The sequence below is a fragment of the Charadrius vociferus genome, unplaced genomic scaffold (genome assembly GCF_000708025.1).
Source record: "Charadrius vociferus isolate BGI_N301 unplaced genomic scaffold, ASM70802v2 scaffold185, whole genome shotgun sequence".
Classification (NCBI taxonomy): domain Eukaryota; kingdom Metazoa; phylum Chordata; class Aves; order Charadriiformes; family Charadriidae; genus Charadrius; species Charadrius vociferus.
In genome coordinates, this window is record NW_009648955.1 from 5,143,547 (window position 1) to 5,162,396 (window position 18,850).

The following is an 18,850-nucleotide window of genomic DNA, read 5'->3' on the forward strand; positions in this document are numbered from 1 at the left end:
CTCTTTCAAGAGGTCTTAATTATCCAAGTTCAATATAAAAATTATTTACTTCACCACTGGTTGGTGATGTATTTAAGACATGCCAGAAAAAGTTTTACATCCAAAGTGGGAGGTACAAATGTTTTCAAATGTACAGTGGTTTAACAACATTCAATAAAACATCCCTGAATTTAATGTGTCTGCTACTAAAAGAAGTATTTGCATCATAATTTTGATAACTCACAAGACCAAAAAAATAATCTCTATTACTACATACAGGAGTCTCTGAAGAAAGGATCTATGAATTGCAAATGCAACTGAAGATCTGTGTAACAAAACCAGTATTTCTATTGGGTAGCCTCTCTGGATTTAAGTTTAAAACAAACAAAACACAATAAAAACCCCTAAAACCCTGCTTCACAAAACTATTTTGCTTTAAAAAAAAAAATCAGAATTGAAATCTGGATCTCCCTTGTTACAGGCAGAAGAAAAATATATTGAGAATAACCTACTACACAGTATCTTCAGGAACACTGTTTCTGAATGACATCAGAAATCCTACAGAATGATTTCTATGTTAAGTTCAGTTGAGTAAAAATAATGCTAACACAGACTGGCTCAGAATCATCCCAACTATCACGTTTCCCAAAATAAATCAATTAATCAGTAACAGGCAATGATGGAGCCATCATCCACACTATTAACATTACAAACTCCAGCTTTCAAACATTACATTTTGAGGAGGCCTCCTAGGAAAGAATTAAACATGCTGTCTGTGGCGTATAAGCTGCCTTCCAGATGATACACGGGCTACTGTGCAATGCTTGAAAATATTATCAAATGCAACTTAATGTCAGGTGAGGGAAGCTGGTCCCTCTAAGCTATGGTTGTAGTCTCTGCTCATTCCTTCTCCCCAGAATCTTCCCTGTTTCCCCTGTCCTGCAGCATCATTTCTTTTTTTGGTTTGTTTTGTTTCTAAAAGCAGAGAAGGTAACAAGAATTAAACAGCTGCTTTCAGTCTCAAAGCAAAAACGCATCAAATAGCATGTGATTAACTCTATACTGTGGGGGGAAAAGTTTCATATATTATTTAAAAATAAGTCAAAATCTCAACTTTTCCACAAATAAAAGCTGGCTAATTCACATTTTAAAAGAAGTAGAGCCCAAAACAATGTGTTAAGAGATGTTCTGATTTTGGTTTGTTGACTGAAATTACTGCAAATATATGGTAAAACTTTCAAAATAGACTTTAGTGACCCTGGGGAATACAGGGCTTCGGGAATTAAAGGGAGCACATACCATCTGAAAAACGGAAAAAAGAGGAAAAAAGCCCACACCCCAAACTGAAGCCACTCAGACTTTTATCTTTTTCATACTCGGGATACCGTATAGCCTCACCTAGTGTTAGCATTGAAGCAAAACAGCTGACCTCAACAAATCTAGTGAAAATTAACAGTTTGGGGGAAGATGGAAGAGGACCAAAGGCCTCTGGCAGTTCCACTGCTTCTTCCCCTCCCCGTCCAACACCAGACATAGCCTGTCTCGGACTAACTTTCAGACAGCTATGAGGATGATATGAAATCCTCTTCTCCTCTCATGCATATTTAAGTTCCTCTTCAAGTGATACGCTCAAGTGCCAATTAATTTTTTGGAAAATTGTGCAGTCTCAAGTTACAGCCTGCTGTGATGGAGAATCACAATCTTCGTTAAGTTGCTCCAATGAACTATCACATGCGCAATTAAAAAATTAATGCCTATTTCTCAGTAATTTTTTTCGTACTTCAACTTTTCTTCCTTGTCCCTCTATTTAATAGACACCAATCAAGTTCACCTCTGAGAAGTTGTTTTGGCAAATAAACTAGCTTCATATTTCAAACATTTCACAAGCAAGCAGATATAACTTTTCAGTATTTCAATAATGTCCCTTCTAAACTCAGAGTTATAATTTTTTTCATCAGCTGAAACCATCTGAGCTAGACTAGACAGAATATTCCAGGATAGCCACAGCAGCAAGAAAAAACACACTCCTTGTTCTGCTCTGCAGGAGTCCCTTCTCAAGGACATCTCTGGATACATGAGCACTTGCCAAAGAAGAATTTCACCAGCCGACGGCTCATTACAACTGGCTGCTTGACTCAAAGTGGCTCCTTCCAAGTAACCATGAAGGTCCTGAAAGCACAGCCCACGATATCATGAGTGTGACAGCACGTGGCACTATGAGTATATGTTTCTGCTTGCACCCAGTGACTCCAAAAGCTGCAAGTAGCATTTCAACATCAACATCTACTTCCCTCATGCAAACATCAGTAAATCGTCTCTCATTTCTATGATTTCATGTTTTCCTCCAAATCACCTATAAAAACATTGAAGAGCAGATTTTTAATCAATTTAACATGACCCAGTTTCCTCAGCGTTATTCTCATTTCCTAATAGAAACATTATATGCTACCTAATATCAAATAAATGAGGTAAAAACCAGTATTTAATGTATTAGTTAAAGTGTATCTTTACATCAGGGTAAAGTCCAATTCTATAATGCATCCTCAATTATTCATTGTATTGGGCTATATTTACCTTAAAGATTTTCAATTTTTGTTTTCTGGGAAACCAACAACAAAGAGGCAAGAAAAGAAATGGAGCACGATAACTGAAAGTACAGTCAGAAAACCACAGCTTATACTAAATATTTTTAAGCTAGTATACTAAAAAAATCATGAAGTTACAAAATATTTCCTGGCCCATGCTAACGGTCTTAAATATGCATAAAGGAAGAGTCGGATCAAAACCTGTAGAAAATAAATTAAAACCTCAACTCATTAAGAAGCAATTATTTAAAGAAGATTTATATGCTCATTAAGAACCAACACATATTGAAGAATAACTGCTACATTTTCAGTAAAACAGTGAAATGATCTGCTTTGCCCTAACTGCATAAGGAACACAAAGTATAAACTTCTCACTTGCTCATTACTTAAAAAGAAATTTCATGCTCTTGGGATGTAAAAGCAGTGTATAATTCAAACTGCATGGAAATCCTTTAAAAAAAAATTATGCTTAAAGCTCAAAATCCTAGCTTTCATGCAGCCATCCACTCAAGATTCTAATTTAAGATATTATCAGAGAAAAGCTGTAAATGTTATTCTATCTGTATGAATGCACACATGTTGAAAGCACCTGATGTTAACCAGTAACTCAGTACTAAACAAGAGTAAAAGTAAACTCCAAAGATTCATCTGTTTAACAAAATCACCACTATTTTGAACTGTGTAATTTGTGGCAACAGCTGAATCACATTGTGATGAAAATTATAGCAAATGACTGCATAAAGACACATAGGAATTTTCTCAGTTGATAAAATTAAAAAAAATACATACTTTTTATAAAATACTATTTTATGGAAAGCCTTTCAGTTTGTTAATTTACTAGATACTCTGAAACCAATCATCCTGAAAGACTAAAAATAACCTCTTTGCCAAGTTAATCATACAGAACATTTTGGCTCAAAAGACATTAAAAACACCTAATTACTGCAATGGATTTGTTCCCTATAAGAATGAAAGCAGATAATGGCAGCAATGTGAGACCGATGTTCACTAATATGATCAAGAGACTAATTATTATCCATGAATCATTTGTAGCATTCAAAACTTGATTAATGTCAGGTCAAGTTTAACATGTGATAGGTTTTATTAGTAATGCTTGGCTATCCCACAGCTTGTCAGTTTAAGCGAGTGCCATCTGTTAGGTGTAGGAATAGCCAACAGCCACAACAAAAGCACAGTGGATACAACTGGTCACTGAAGAACATTTTAAGAATTCCATAAGGGAGCTACCCTAATCATTTTAAACACACTAGACAAGAATCCAGCACAAGAAGACCCACCAAAGACAGGAAACGCGTAGCCCAAATAAGTGAGGATGCAAGGTGGGCTTTTCTCATTTTAAAGCTTGACCGAAGGCGTGTTTAGTGCAACTGAATTTAGCTTCACAGATTGACCAGCCCCTAGTAACGAAAATTCTTTTGCAAGAAGAGCATGCGTAGCTTCCTCTCTACACTCCTTCACCGTATACACTGCTTTAGCCTTTAAACCATCACTCATGGTAGTCAAGTACATACGGCCCTAACCGGTGGCTCATGTAGCAAAACAGTGACAGAAGACAATGAACCTGCAATTCATATTCCAACATTTACTGACAGTCTGCTGCTTGTTCTAATGACAGATAACGGCAAGAAGAAATCTTTTTGCAGTAGGCTCGCTTACTAGTATTTCACAGCGCTTTGTGGGTGTCCAGCCTTACCAGGGGTCACCTCTCCCACGTATAGCCCATTTACAGCTCTCGCAGCAGGATGGGAACTCACCTGCTATCGTAAGAGCTCACCCGGGCACCTCCAGTGAACCTTCACGAGCTCTGCTCTAGTACCAGTGGGAGCAGCAAGGCTGAAACAACGTGAAGATGCAACAGACAGGCGCGTGCACAGAGACGAAGGAAGGTGACCTAATTCTACCTGGGTTTGCTCTGGCACCTACATACTTTTCTCTGGTCTAAAACTACTTAGAAACTCAGCAGGAGCATTGAAATAAACATTTATTTACTTCACAGCTACAACAACCCTCTCAGATGTATTATAAATACGTTCTCATTTGATGGCTCTCCTGCATTCTAAGTGGATGAAGCTGAAAGGCTGCGGATTCAGGCTGCCACCAGCATAACTTGCAGTTTGTACTTCAGCTCCGCATGCTTGTTTTCTGGCTAAGAGCATGATGCGCAGGGCTCCCAGACTCCTTGATGACTTCGTGTAAAAGCCAAGTACTCTGAAGACTTGATGCTAGTAGGTTATAGATGATAAATAACATCATGATTCAAAGAACCATAATTACTGTACAGCTTCTTCCTCAAACCATATAATTTCATAGCCGATGAGTGACAAGGACCCAAACTACTAGTGCCCGGGCATCAGCATTCTAACTATGGACACCATTCTTCACTGATCGTCTTTTAGAACAGCAGTTCTGCAGAAAAGTCTTTACCAGGGTCTAGGTATTCTTTCCAGAACAGGAAGGCAATAGAAATTCCTGTTTATACTCATGTGATGGGAACGAGCAACACCTCCAACCAAGAAATCCAAAGAGACTCATCCCTTCTATCTGCAACCTGCTTCATGTCATGATTGAGTCACCTCTGAAATAAAGAAGTTACTCCACACAATGGACTCTCGGAGCTTTCCCAGCTCCTATTGGAACTGATGCCAATTTCACAAAAGGGTGTTACAGTCTGCTTTTCTCACAGAGAACTTAAAGCAAAAGAAATCATATGTGTCATCTTCTGAAACCTGCTTCTTAAATCTCTTCTACTACCCCTCTAAAAGATTTAAAGAAAAGCCATTTCCAGATATATGATTAGCTGGAAGTTACCGTAGTCTGTGATGGGATACAACCTTCGATATTGAGAAGGTGGAAGAACCGCACTAGCTTGATTTTATTACCCAAGCGCAAGGGAAAAAATGCTATAGTGAACAACAATAAAATATATTGGCAGGGAGGTGGCAGGGAATAAAGTTTGATGGTTCTATTTTATTTTTAATCTCTTTTTTGTTTTGCAGCTAATTCATTAACTGCACTCTTTATATTAACACTAGCTATATGCCATGTTCTTAATTATTTGGATAGAGACATTTTAGAAAAATGTAGAGCACGCTGCAGTAAGAGTCCCACTGAGCTATCACCAGTTTGCTGGTTCTGAGTGAACAACTCCAAAGGTCATGTACCTAATATATTCAAAACAATACCCAAGAATAACATGAGCGCTGTGTGATTTAATGCTTAATTTGACAGCACATCTGCATTCCCGAATTCAAAATAAGCATTAGGCATTTCTCACTGTCAATCTCTTCTCAAAAATACAATTGAGAAATTGACATCAATTAACTACGATGTTTTCAAATGCTTCTTTCAAATAAGAGAAATAGACTGCTTCAAGAAACTTTAATTGACTTTTCTGATAGCTTCAAAATGGGAGAAACACGGATTCCTCGAGGCTGTGAGGGAACGCCACTGCCAAGCAGCAATAGTATTTTATATTTATTTTACCTAATGAAGAAAGAGAGCAGTATAATTCATAGCTTGGCGGTTTAATTTACTGTGCTCTTGCCAGTTCTCTATTTCAACCTGCAAGGTACCTTCAGTTTTTTCGTTTAGGGATTGGGATTTTGTCCACACCCCATGCTCTCCTGGCAGAGCACACCTGCTTGAGACTAGAGTCCTGCTGGAGCTGGAGGAGGTCTAATAGGTGCCACTAGCAAATTCTTTGACCTGTTTACTAATGATCTACAATCTGTGATATTCCTGAATGGATGGCAGATACTCAGTAAAGTCTGTTCCCCAAAGTCCTCAACTGAGCAGTGTTCTCCACTAATGTTTAGAATCCCCCTAAAACCCTGGGTTTGATCAAATACAACATTCAAAAGTGCTTCTGATGTGAGAGGAAAAAATGACACTGAGTTGAGTGCAATGGGGCCAAGAACATTTTAATTTGTTCTCTAAATGATCTTCCAATGTTACAAACTTGATAGGATTTATCTGTTATCCAACCCCTGTGTAAACAGCTACAACATAATCCAGCCTCTGGTTGTCAGGAACATGGACAGGCCTGTTTCAATTAAATCAGATAATTAAGGATCATGTTTTATTAAGCATTTCCACTAAGACTCATCAACAAAGACAAATCTTTATGTACAATAATTCAATTAGACATAAAACGGATATTCAAGAATATAAAGTCTTCATACATTTACTGTTACAATCCCTGATTCAGAGTGGGCTAATGTATTCCACTGGGCACCAATGCAGTGATTTTAACCAAAAAAAAAAATTAAAGATATAACATTATATTCTGGATGTTTAAAAACATTTGATTCTTCTGCTATGCTATGGCACTTGAGGGCTTTATTTGCTACAAAGTTGAAATTAAAACTTAGCACTGTAAGGCCATAACAGTAAAATGCTAAGATTTTATTAGTTCTTGATTGTAAAGAAAAAGGCAAATTTTGTACAGGGTTTTTGGTTTTTTTTTTGCAAAACTGGGCATATTACTAGAAAAGAAAGAGCTAGCAGGGATGTCCTATAATCTTGCATCATAATAAATTGCTTTAAATTTCACCCCCACCTTTACAGTTCTCTTTGTGCTTGTATTCATTTTACCCAAATTAAGCGCATGTCTCTTGAACATCATTCCAATACGAGAAGGCTGTTGGCTTCCCTGCGGAGCTGTATTGCCAGGAGGCAGTTCGGAAAGTGACAGGCTGTGAAGTGGCACAACGGACAGTATTAAACAGTTGCCCCTCAATTAATGAGTGGAGTGACCTACTTAGTCACCACAGCTGAGTCCTCTAACTAATTCAGAAGATATCAAATATACCAACTCAATTGCCCATACTGGGACACCAACTGGTAATTAGGTCCAAACAGATTGGAATTTTCTCTGTTTTGGTAATATACCACAAAACTGAAAGTAGAAATCACCGTTAAAGACATTTTTCCTACTTAGAAAGGTTTATTATTTCCATTGCACAAAATACAGAAGAAATAACTTCAAAAAATGTTAGAATGTTCAAAGCTAATGTTAAAATGTTAAAAGCTAAACTGAATACGTACTGTTCCAATGTTTAAACTTACAATATGCACCCAGTATAATGTTTCATCCATATGCCTTTATTTTTCTACTAGTTTCATTGTTTTCTTTCCCACACTATAGTCTGGCAAGTCAGAATTTAATTATATATTCCACATCTGAATTATTCTACATTAATTTAATTTGTACCACTAGCAATATCTAACATGGGCCACTAGTTATGAAAATAATCCTTCATGGAAATATTCAAGACTGTTTGTTTTAACTTCAGTAGATCATTTTCGAAAAATGTGAAATGTAACTAATGTGTGAATAATTTCTTAAACCAAAAGCAAAAAACTATTTCCCCTTTTCCCTAATCAAAATTATACTGTGCTGAAATATTGTACTTGACCTTCAACATCACAAATAATAATAATCAAAAGCAAGTAGCCTAATCCTCTTTTGTTAACTCCAGGAAATGAACAGAGATTCTTGTTCATGAACGGGTCTCCTCAAGTGACTCCACCAGAGCAAGGAGGCTGAGAAGTTAGCCATAGCGGAGTCATTTTTTTTCCCTAGCATGAGGGAAAATGTTTTGGTGTAAACCAAGTCTAACCAGGTAATTGCAGCCTCCCTGCCCCACAGAAAGCAAATGAACTCCCGGGAGGCAGCTGGACACCCCACCAACCCTTGCCTACAAAGCCCCTGTTACCCTCATCCTTCCACTGCCAGAAACAGCATTTACTGAGCAGTATCCACATCATTCCAGTGCTGCAGCTGGTTCCATGAAATAGCTCCAGTTCAAGAATCAAATTTTAAGTGGTAGTAACCTACATTCAGCTCAAGAGCCACAGTTTGATCTTCTATTTCATATTACAATTTACAAAGCTTCCACTTGTTCTGGTTGGCTGTCCTTACCTTTAAAATTCACATGGTAAAATCAGCTTGAAAAATCAAGCTGAAATACTACGTGCTGGGATACGGGACAGCTGCCAAGGGAAGACTTCAAATTCTAATAAAAGCATAAGGTAACATCTTTCCAGTTTCTTATTCGCTACTTGTTTACTAGGTTCCTCAGGTCAACCATTATTTGCAGTTACAGGAAGAAAAGCACTCAAAAAAGAAAACTTGAGTGAAGATCACCACCAGCACAAAAGCATCTAAGGGTGGAATAAGGCAATTTTGCTTTCACGACATTTGACTTCCCATTTTGGGGGAGATGGAATAGGACAAGGTGAGGAAGAAATATATGAAGTAAAGAAATAAAAGCAAACAGAAACAAAATGGTAGAGGGGAGATGGGTTAGAAGATAATTAAAAGGAGATGAGATGATAAACAGGCCAAAAACCTGGAACAGAACAGATGGAGTAAGGACTATGGTGGAGGCCAGACACCGAAAAGTGACTGCCAACTCTGGGTCAGGAAGTGCAGGATTGAAAGGTGAGCTGAATAAGCTACTCCTTAAGGCATAGAAAATAAAAACAAAAATAAAAACAGAGGAAACAAGTCTTTTTGGCATTAAAAACCCTCCAGATGGTAGCATTCCCCATCCACGGAGATGCGGAATTCAAAATCTCCAATAAATAGACAGAGATTATTTACCACTTCTGCTGCTGCCATTGCTGCCGTTGAATTCTTTCGTTTTCTGTCCCGTGACTGCAAATCTTCTCCACATTTTTGCCTGTAGGCCACTTGGCGACATAAGACAGGGCTTTGTGGCCATTTACAGTCAGCTTTGGGTTAACAGCTCTCTTGACAGACGTGGATGAGCTATGTCCACATATTCTACCTTTTATCAGGGTTTATTTTTTCAGGCCATGCAAATACTAGCTTACAGCTGCCTCAGCTGCCTGCAGAACACTTCACACCAACATCAGCATGTCATGTACTTACACAATCTCCTTCTTCATCAGAGGTCCACAGCCACTTGATTTTCCAAAGCAAACCACCTCAACAGTAACGGTACATTTATTGGTATAAACTTTTAAAAATTCCTCCTTTCCTAACTACAACAAAAGCAGTTTCAAAAATTTAAAAAAAAATAATAAATCAAATGTCAAGTAAACTAGGAGAACAAAACAAGTCATCTGTCAGTTAACAGATTTGACTGAAAACTTTCAAGAAGATCCTAGACCATTTCATCTTCTAGCAGAGATTACCCACCTTCATTCTAATCCCTCTAGGACAAGCTGTCATTTTAAAATCAGGTAATAGTCTAAGAACTGACAAGTCATTGACATACAGCGTGCTAACATTTGAAAAAGGTTGCTCATTTGACCTGTATCATTATTTAACCTTTAGCCTTATTGTTCCATTGAGAGTGATGGGCACAATTCTCCACGGGGCCACGGACCGCACAAAAAGGGACCTTTTTTCTTCTCCTGCTAGACAGCATTTTCACTAGACAATAGGCTTTAGTGATGACATCCAGGCTGGGCCTGTCCACACAAAAAAGCCTTGCAAAAGAACTGAGGGTTAGTTTAGGCAGTGAAAGCCAAGACTTGCACCATTTCCAAGGGGTTTCGGTTTTCTTCTGTGTACCCATACTTCCTGTTTAATATAATGAAGATAACGTCCTTGTTGAAAATCCTAAAATGTTTGTATAAATAAAAGGCTAAGGCTCCAAGGCTAAGAATATGCAGCATATAAAGCATTAACCTCACTGGTCATTACTGCTTTAGCATCAAGGAAGTCTAAAACTCAGCTTCTTCCACAGACTGCTGCTATCCTTGCATGATGGGATGATGGGTGGGAGTGCTGGCAGATTTGACCGTGTCATCCCCTTAAATTCTGATGCACACTAATAAATGAAAAGAAAGCAAGCTATGCAACAAAACTGACCAATCATGCAAGTGTAACGACAAACAAAGATTCAACATTCCTCAAAAATATCTTTCTAAAAGCCTTTGGAAGTTACATTAAAAGGCAAAATCGCTTGCAGAGTACATGTGTTCCCAGCTAAGACTAAACAAGTAAACTGCGTTTAATGATTCTTTAATTATAGACAGACAAATTTAGTGATACTGCTGTCTCCATCAATATCGAAACATAGAATTCAAGTTCAACAAGGTAACATTTTTAGAGATTCCAAGCATATACAACCTGTCCCTTTCTTTTCTTCCTCTCACCACCAAAACTCAGTCTTAGAAAAAACAAAAGCCCACCAAAACATCTTAAAATAACTTTAAGACATTATTATAAAGATACAACATTGTAAAAATATAGCCCTTATTTCCAAAATCTCGTACCAACAACAAAGGTCAAGGCATAACTATAAATGTTGCCATACTTTATAATTGCACTTTTAAAGTACATTTCATTTCACAATAAATTGATTTTTAGATTAGGAAAAAAAACAACAAGCCAGTACTCTAACTCTGGTATTAAAGTCCCAAACCCATAACTCTGAGAACAATTTCATTATTAGACATATTATATAACACAGTACAAAGTTTACTGCTGTTTCACGTAATTACTTCCACATTTTCACTGAAAATAACTAAACCTATGTAGACAACATTCATTTTTCCTGCTATAATTAGAAGTTTTAGCCACTTATTCTGCTATTGAATATAGTGCTGAGATTCCTGGACTTTTTGAGTAATCTTCCTACAATCCACCCAAGCTAACACACATTTACTGATACGTGCTATTGTTAATAAGAAGAATGGCCAACAACAGCTTTCAATTTGGAACGCTATGTCTTAACTCAGGTCAAAGAAAGGAATGATGGAGGGAGGCTGTGAAGGGAGAGGTCTACAATATGTATTTTTGTGAGGTTCAAACTGCGCCCTGGGAACATATTTTAAAAATTGAAGTTTCTCAAAACAAAAATAAGATGTGATGTGTGGTTCCAGCTGCAGTAATTCAGAAGTACACTTGATTCTTCTCTTGGCCCTAAGCAAAACCCAGCTACGCTTCAAAAATAACTTCAAGACACACTCCAAAAATTTTGATGAAACACGTTCTGACCAGTGGTATGGGTTTTCCACTTTTTCAGTCTTGAACACACTGGTGCAATTAGAGATCCACCTTATCTGTGACCAAAGACTGCTGCATCCACTGATCTTTCTTGGAAAATAACAAGCCCTGGGAGTGATATGAGAAGCTACATCTTCTGTCTGTGAAATATAAGAACTGAAGGTATGGAAGAAACCCACACTTAAGAAAACACACAGCTTTTCTGAGACCATTCAAGGGTGTAAATCTTTAATGACCTCTAGTCAAGAAAGAGAGGATCCTGTTAGATCCTTTATAAAGATGACAGAATTCTGCTGTCCTTGGAGAAGAAGAAAAACAGCTAATTAAACATAAGGAAAAAAAATCTACCTAAGTAGGTGCCACTTGTCAGTCTTTTAGCATCTATTCAGCTGCCACCATCTCTGAAGACTGACTGATGGATATGCCGAGTCAATCTGAATATGCTGAATATGAGCAGACTTAGAAGCTAGAAGGATTTCCTTGTCTTCCTTCAGACCTTGCTGTGCTGCATACAGAGTTGGTAAACCCTGTCATGACATTTGTCATTGATGCAAAAGAAACCCAGCTTGCTCTTTTAGCTATACTAATGAGATATTCATCGGTATGAGCACATGCGTTGCTATAGTTGCAGACATGACTGAACATACATAAAAATATCTTTTGGGCAAAGCAATACTATTTTTAAATAGTCCTCATTCAGAATAGGGACATGCTTCAAAACAATAGTCTGTTCTGATCATACATAATGAAAAACTCTGTTCACAAAGTTGTGCTGGATATGAAGATGTAATCCCTGTTTCATTATCCTAAGGAAGTGTTACAGGAAACCACAGTCATCAAGTTCACAGAAGTAATGAAAAAAAAATGTATTTTTGAGGTAAATAAGAGCAACAATGATTCTTAGTCTAAATATTATTCTTTTGAGAATATATTTTTATGAATACTATTCTTTTGAGCAGATACAGATTTGAAATATATTTTGAATATATAATCATAGAATGGTTACAGTTGGAAGGGACCTTGAAGATCATCTAGTTCCAACCCCCCTGCCATGGGCAGGGACACTTCCCACTAGATGAGGTTGCTCAAAGCCCTGTCCAGCCTGGCCTTGAACCCTTCCATGGATGGGGCAACCTGATCCAGTGTCTCACCACCCTCGTAATGAAACATTTCTTCCTAACATCTATTCTAAATCTACCCTCTCACAATTTCAAGCTATTACCCCTCATCCTATCACTACATGCCCTAGTAAAAAGTCTCCCTCCAGCTTTCTTGTAGGCCCCCTTTAGATACTGGAAAGATGCTATAAGGTCTCCCCTGAGTCTTCTCTTCTCCAGGCTGAACAACCCCAACTCTCTCAGCCTGTCTTCATAGGAGAGGTGCTCCAGCCCTCTGGTCATCTTCGTGTCTCTCCTCTGGACTCACTCCAACAGGTCCACGTCCTTCTTATGTTGAGGACTCCAGAGCTGGACACAATATTCCAGGTGGGGTTTCACCAGAATGGAGTCGTGGGGCAGAATCACCTCCCTCAACCTGCTGGCCATGCTTCTTCTGATGCAGCCCAGGATATGGTTGGCTTTCCGGGCTGCAAGTGCACATTGCCAGCTCATGTTGAGCTTCTCATCCACCAACACCTCCAAGTCCTTCTCCTCAGGGCTACTCTTAATCCATTTTCCACCGAGCCTGTATTTGTGCATGGGATTGGCCAGCCCACTTGCAGGATCTTGCACTTGGCCTTGTTGAACTTCATGAGGTTTGCACAGGCCCACCTCTCCAGCCTGTCCAGGTCCCTCTGGATGGCATCCCTCCCCTCCAGCATGTTGACCACTCCACACAGCTTGGTATCGTTGGCAAACTTGCTGAGGGTGCACTCCATCCCAACATCCACGTCACCAACAAAGATGTTAAACAGTACCGGCCCCAGTACCTACCCCTGAGGAACACCACTTGTCATTGCTCGCCACTTGGACATGGATCCTTTGACCGCAATTCTTTGAGTGCGATCGATGATTTCCCTTAAACATTTACCAACATTGCCTTTGATAAAATGCCACATCAATACTGGTAGTACTACCTAAAACTCCTTACAGTTACCATAGGGCATACAAACAATTCTTAAAAATTGACATAAAACTTCTTACTCATTTAAAACAATGATCAGATTTAAAGCCTTATTAGAAGTTTTGTGATAACAGTAGCACAATGAACACGTTTCACTAGATAACAGTGACTTTAAATGAGGACAAGGATTGCTTAAAAACTGTAATGCGCACTGTACAAAAAAGAGAAGTTTAAAACCTATGGTTATTTCAAACCCAAAATGTAGAAAGTTTTAGAGTCTGCCCTGATTACCACTTAAAAAAACTACCCCAAAACCAAACACACACAAAAGAAAACCAACAACAAGAAACCACTAAAAAACCCACAGCAAACCCAAATACCCCACCTAATACATTAAAAGCATATAGATACTCTTGTCTCAAAGATGTTTTTAATGTGGTGATAACACATTAGGGTGAGAATTTGTTGACTGAACTGCATTTGCAATGTAATAACCTAAAATGCAGATTGCAGTGTCCTAAAGTTTTAGCTGGTACTGCAGATTTACTGAATTCTTCAAATAGTGTTTTTTAAAAGCTTGAGATAAGAGATAGAGATAGACCCAAAGAGATAGCCATGCTTCACACTGTCAGATGCACTGCTCTCTCAAACTGCATAAGTCACCACTGTATCTGTTCCAACAGTATATTAATTACTCATAAAAAAGCAGCAAAACTCTCAGAGGAAAAGGAACCCTCAGAGAAAGAAAATGTGCTATATAATTGTAGTGTAAACCGGCTGTTGACTTTTACTCACTCTAACTTGGGGGAAAGTTAACTGACAAAAAGAGGCCTAGTTAAAAAAATAATCTTTCAAAACATACAGTTTGATAAAACCCAAGATACTGCTCTTCATTGCTTCATTTTCCTACCAATGTGATCTAATACATGCACAGAGTGGATAAATCATAAATGTTTGAAATGATTAAAATAAGAGAAAAATAACACCGGCTATTCATTCTGCACTGCCAGTAACTCTAACCCTGTTCATCTTCAACTGCTGCATACAGGAATATTCTTCACAAAAATGAAGAAAATTGGCCAGATAACTGCTTCATCCCACAATTCACAACTTAATCAAACCTGGTGGCAACGACAAGGACAAAATAAAGAAATATTGTCCAAGCATTACTGTCAAAAGCAATTATAAGTCTATTACGAAACAAATTCCAGTCATGTATAATTTCTTTCTCCCTCACCAACATATTTGATGCTTTACTGCTGCGTAATAAGACAGTCAATGTCTTAAAGAGTTTATGCTCAGAGCTTTGAGAAAGGCAGGGAAAGACCAGTAAACAGCATCATTTCATTGGTGACTTTAAAAGGTGCCGCAGCCAGAATTGTTAAAATCCAATACAATGGAATAACATGGACAATTTGGAAATTTCCTTTAGACAGGAAAGAGAAAGACATTGAGCATAATTTTCATTTCCCAGGTTTTGGGAAACAGAGGACCATTTCAATAGTCATGTGCTAGAATTAGATTTAACTAGCATGAGATTTGTTTACAGATGTAAATGAATATACAGATGTTTACATCTGTTTACAAATGTAAACCCTCAGCAAGTTTGCTGATGACACAAAACTGGGAGGAGTGGCTGACACACCAAAAGGTCGTGCCACTATTCAGCAAGATCTGGACAGGCTGAAGAGCTGGGCAGAGAGAAACCTAACAAAGTTTAACAAGGGCAACTGTAGGGTCCTGCAGCTGGGGAGGAATAAGCCCATGCACCACTACAGGTTAGGGGCTGACCTGCTGGGAAGTAGCTCTGCATAGAGAGACCTGGGAGTCCTGGTGGACAACATGTTGACCATGAGCCAGCAATGTGCCCTTGTGGCAAAGAAGGCCAATGGCATCCTTGGGTGCATTAAAAAAAGTGCAGCCAGCAGGTCTAGGGAGGTCATCCTCCCCCTCTACTCTGCCCTGGTGAGGCCACATCTGGTGTACTGTGCTCAGTTCTGGGCTCCCCAGTTCAAGAAGGACAGGGAACTACTGGAGAGTCCAGCAGAGGACTACAAAATGATCAAAGGAATGGAGTACCTCTCTTACAAGGAAAGGCTGAGACGCCTGGGTCTGTTTAGCCTGGAGAAGAGAAGACTGAGAGGGGATCTTATCTATGTTTATCTAAAGAGCAGGTGTCAAGAGGATGGGGACAGATTCTTTTCCATAGTGCCTGGCAACAGGACAAGGGGCAACGGGCACAAGCTGGAAGAGAGGAAATTGTGTCTCAACATGAGGAAAACTGTACTTTGACGGTGGCACAGCACTGGAACAGGCTGCCCAGAGGCGCTGTGGAGTCTCCTTCTCTGGAGATACTCAAAACCCGCCTGGATGTGATCCTGTTCAACCTGCTCTAGCTGAACCTTCTTTGGCAAGGGGGTTGGACTAGATGATCTCTGAAGGTCCCTTCCAACACCTACCATTCTGTGATTCTGTGATGTGTTTTACCTAGAATTTTTTTCTAGGAATGCTTCCAACCATGTTCTTCCTGTGATTTTTAATCGAGGTTAAAAAACCCTAGAACTTCAGAACACTTCAAGAAACTATAAATTTATATAAGAAACCCTTTTTGAGATGTGTTCCTTTCGTTCTAGTTTCTTTTAATGTCAAGTTGAAAATTATGTGTCCTAGACAAACAGCCTTTTTCCCTCCATGAAAAATTTATTTCAAATTTATGATACTGATCTTAAATAGACAACTCAAAAATGCAACCACACAAATACAGAGAAGCAATCAAAACATTTATAGTGCTTTATCCACACAAACTTCTCATAGAATTGTTTGTGACTTAAACTTCCCAAAGTCTGCTACTTTCTGCTGGTTTTGTTGGTTTTTTTTTTTAAAGTCCAGCTTATGCCTTACCTCTTTATTTACTTTTCACTCACTCTTGGTTAGCCAAAATACCATTACTGCTCCTCTTGGGGCAAGATTCATTACCTGCTACAGGGTCAAGGAAATGACAAAAGCAAATGCAAGACGACAATTTGATGTTCATTGCTCTGTGTTGATGAGACACAGGACTACTTTTAACAGCAGTGCTGAGAAAAATGGGTTCCTCTAGAAGAAAGCATTATCCCAGAGTCATTTAATTCACAGAAGAGAATAGAAGTATTTTACAGAATGTTAGGATATGTCTATATCAAAGAAAAGAGTGCACAATGAAAGATAGGAATTCATATATATATATTTGCGAGTCATATGCATTACTTCAGAAGACCAAGGGCAGTATTTTAATAAGTAAAATGTGGAAACGTTAACTAGAATAGGCTCTTAGTAATCACTGCTGAACATGAAGTGGGACTTCAAGCACAACTCATGATTCTTATACTATGGCCAAACGGGGACTGGAAGTAAAAAGAACATTATATTCTTACCTATGAAGGAGGAGAGTGTAAACAACATAGCTCTCACACATCCCCTTGAGCTCAGAGATATTTCAGACCTAAAGGTATTAACTTCTATATCATCATTCAACACTACAAAACTAAAGATTTAGGTTTTGCAAAAGTACAGGTTTTGAATAGGGGGAAATAGTAATTCAGAAGAAATAGGTAGCCTAAAAATACTTTTCAGAGTATCCCAAACTGCCAATCACCCCCCCAAGCACTGCTGAACACTCAGTTAGCAGACGAACTCGCTGGAAGCTAAAACAGCTGAGGGAAAAATCTATACTCAACACTGCTTTCCTGCCTTCAGCATCACAACATAAACAACTGAAATCAAGTTTACCTTTCTTGAAGCGTAGATGTCAAAAAATGGTTTGTTTCGAACACTGAATGGTTCCTGTGCTTTGTCGATAAGACCATTTTTCATCTTTTCATGTCGTGGAAATATAATCTCTTTCTCTATACATGCAAGTCGAACATTAAAATCACAGTCTCCAACAGGCTGGCCCTGCCAAGTTACAAAAATCAGAATTAAAATCAAACACCAAATTACTTGAACAGTCTGATTTTTCCTTACACAATATTTAGAATCATACAGATACATAAAAATATTACCAAATTACCACATGTTTTTGCCCAATACTTGGTTTTCAAGCATTTGTCTCAGGCTGCAAGAGGTTTAATCAAATCAAAGTTCATAGAAAGATAAAAACCTATAATATGTATTCAAGCATATGTGAGTTAAATACCTAAACACCTTTGAAGTTAAGCAAAATAATTTAAATATTCCCTAATTATAGCTTTGGATATAGCAGCTACATACTTTTCCACGTAGCTTTCCTCAGAAGTCATTTAGCTCATTTTGTTCATAATACTTTTAATGACAATGCAACAATCAGATTTACACAGTTAAACAAACTCATTGTTAATAATTTTCAGACCCAAAGTGTCAACAACTGTTTGGGATGTTGCATTTCATAGAATCATAGAATGATTAGAGTTGGAAAGGACCTTAAAGATCATCTAGTTCCAACCGGCCTGCCATGGGCAGGGACACCTCCCACTAGACCACGTTGATCAAAGCCACGTCCAGCCTGGCCTTGAACACCCCCAGGGATGGGGCCTCAACAACCTCTCTGGGCAACCTGTTCCAGTGCCTTACTACCCTTAAAGTGAAAAACTTCCTCTCAATGTTTAATCTAAACCTGCCCTCTTCCAGTTTTAAGCCATTCCCCCTCGTCCTATCGCTACATGCCCTAGTAAAAAGTCCTTCCCCAGCTCTCCTGTAGACCCCGTTTAAGTACTGGAAGGCTGCAATAAGATCTCCCCGGAGCCTTCTCTTCTCCAGGCTGAACAGCCCCAACTCTCTCAGCATCTCCTCACAGGAGAGGTGCTCCAGCCCTCGGTTCATCCTTATGGCTCTCCTCTGGATGCACTCCAGCAGGTCCATGTCCTTCTTATGTTGGGGACTCCAGAGCTGCATGCAGTACTCCAGGTGGGGTCTCACGAGAGTGGAGTAGAGGGGCAGAATCACCTCCCTTGACCTGCTGGCCACACTTCTTTTGATGCAGCCCAGGATGGGGTTGGCCTTCTGGGCTGCTATATTGCACACCGCTGGTTCATGTTGAGCTTCTGGTCAATCAGTACGCCCAGGTCCTTCTCCTCAGGGCTGCTCTCCAGCCATTCCCCACCAAGCCTGTATTTGTGCTTGGGATTGCCCCGACCCAGATGTAGGACCTTGCACTTGGCCTTGTTGAACTGCATGAGGTTGGCTTGGGCCCATCTCTCCAGCC

General features: G+C 39.0%; 1 protein-coding gene across 2 annotated transcripts in view; it reads right to left on the minus strand.

Moving 5' to 3' along the window:
- The window catches only part of RNGTT (RNA guanylyltransferase and 5'-phosphatase), a 187,121-nt gene that overhangs the window by 100,822 nt on the left and 67,449 nt on the right, over positions 1-18,850 (minus strand). For both annotated transcript variants that reach the window (XM_009887496.1, XM_009887497.1), the window contains exon 10: positions 17,401-17,565. In XM_009887496.1, the coding sequence (XP_009885798.1) occupies positions 17,401-17,565 (165 nt within the window). The remainder of the gene's footprint in view (positions 1-17,400; positions 17,566-18,850) is intronic.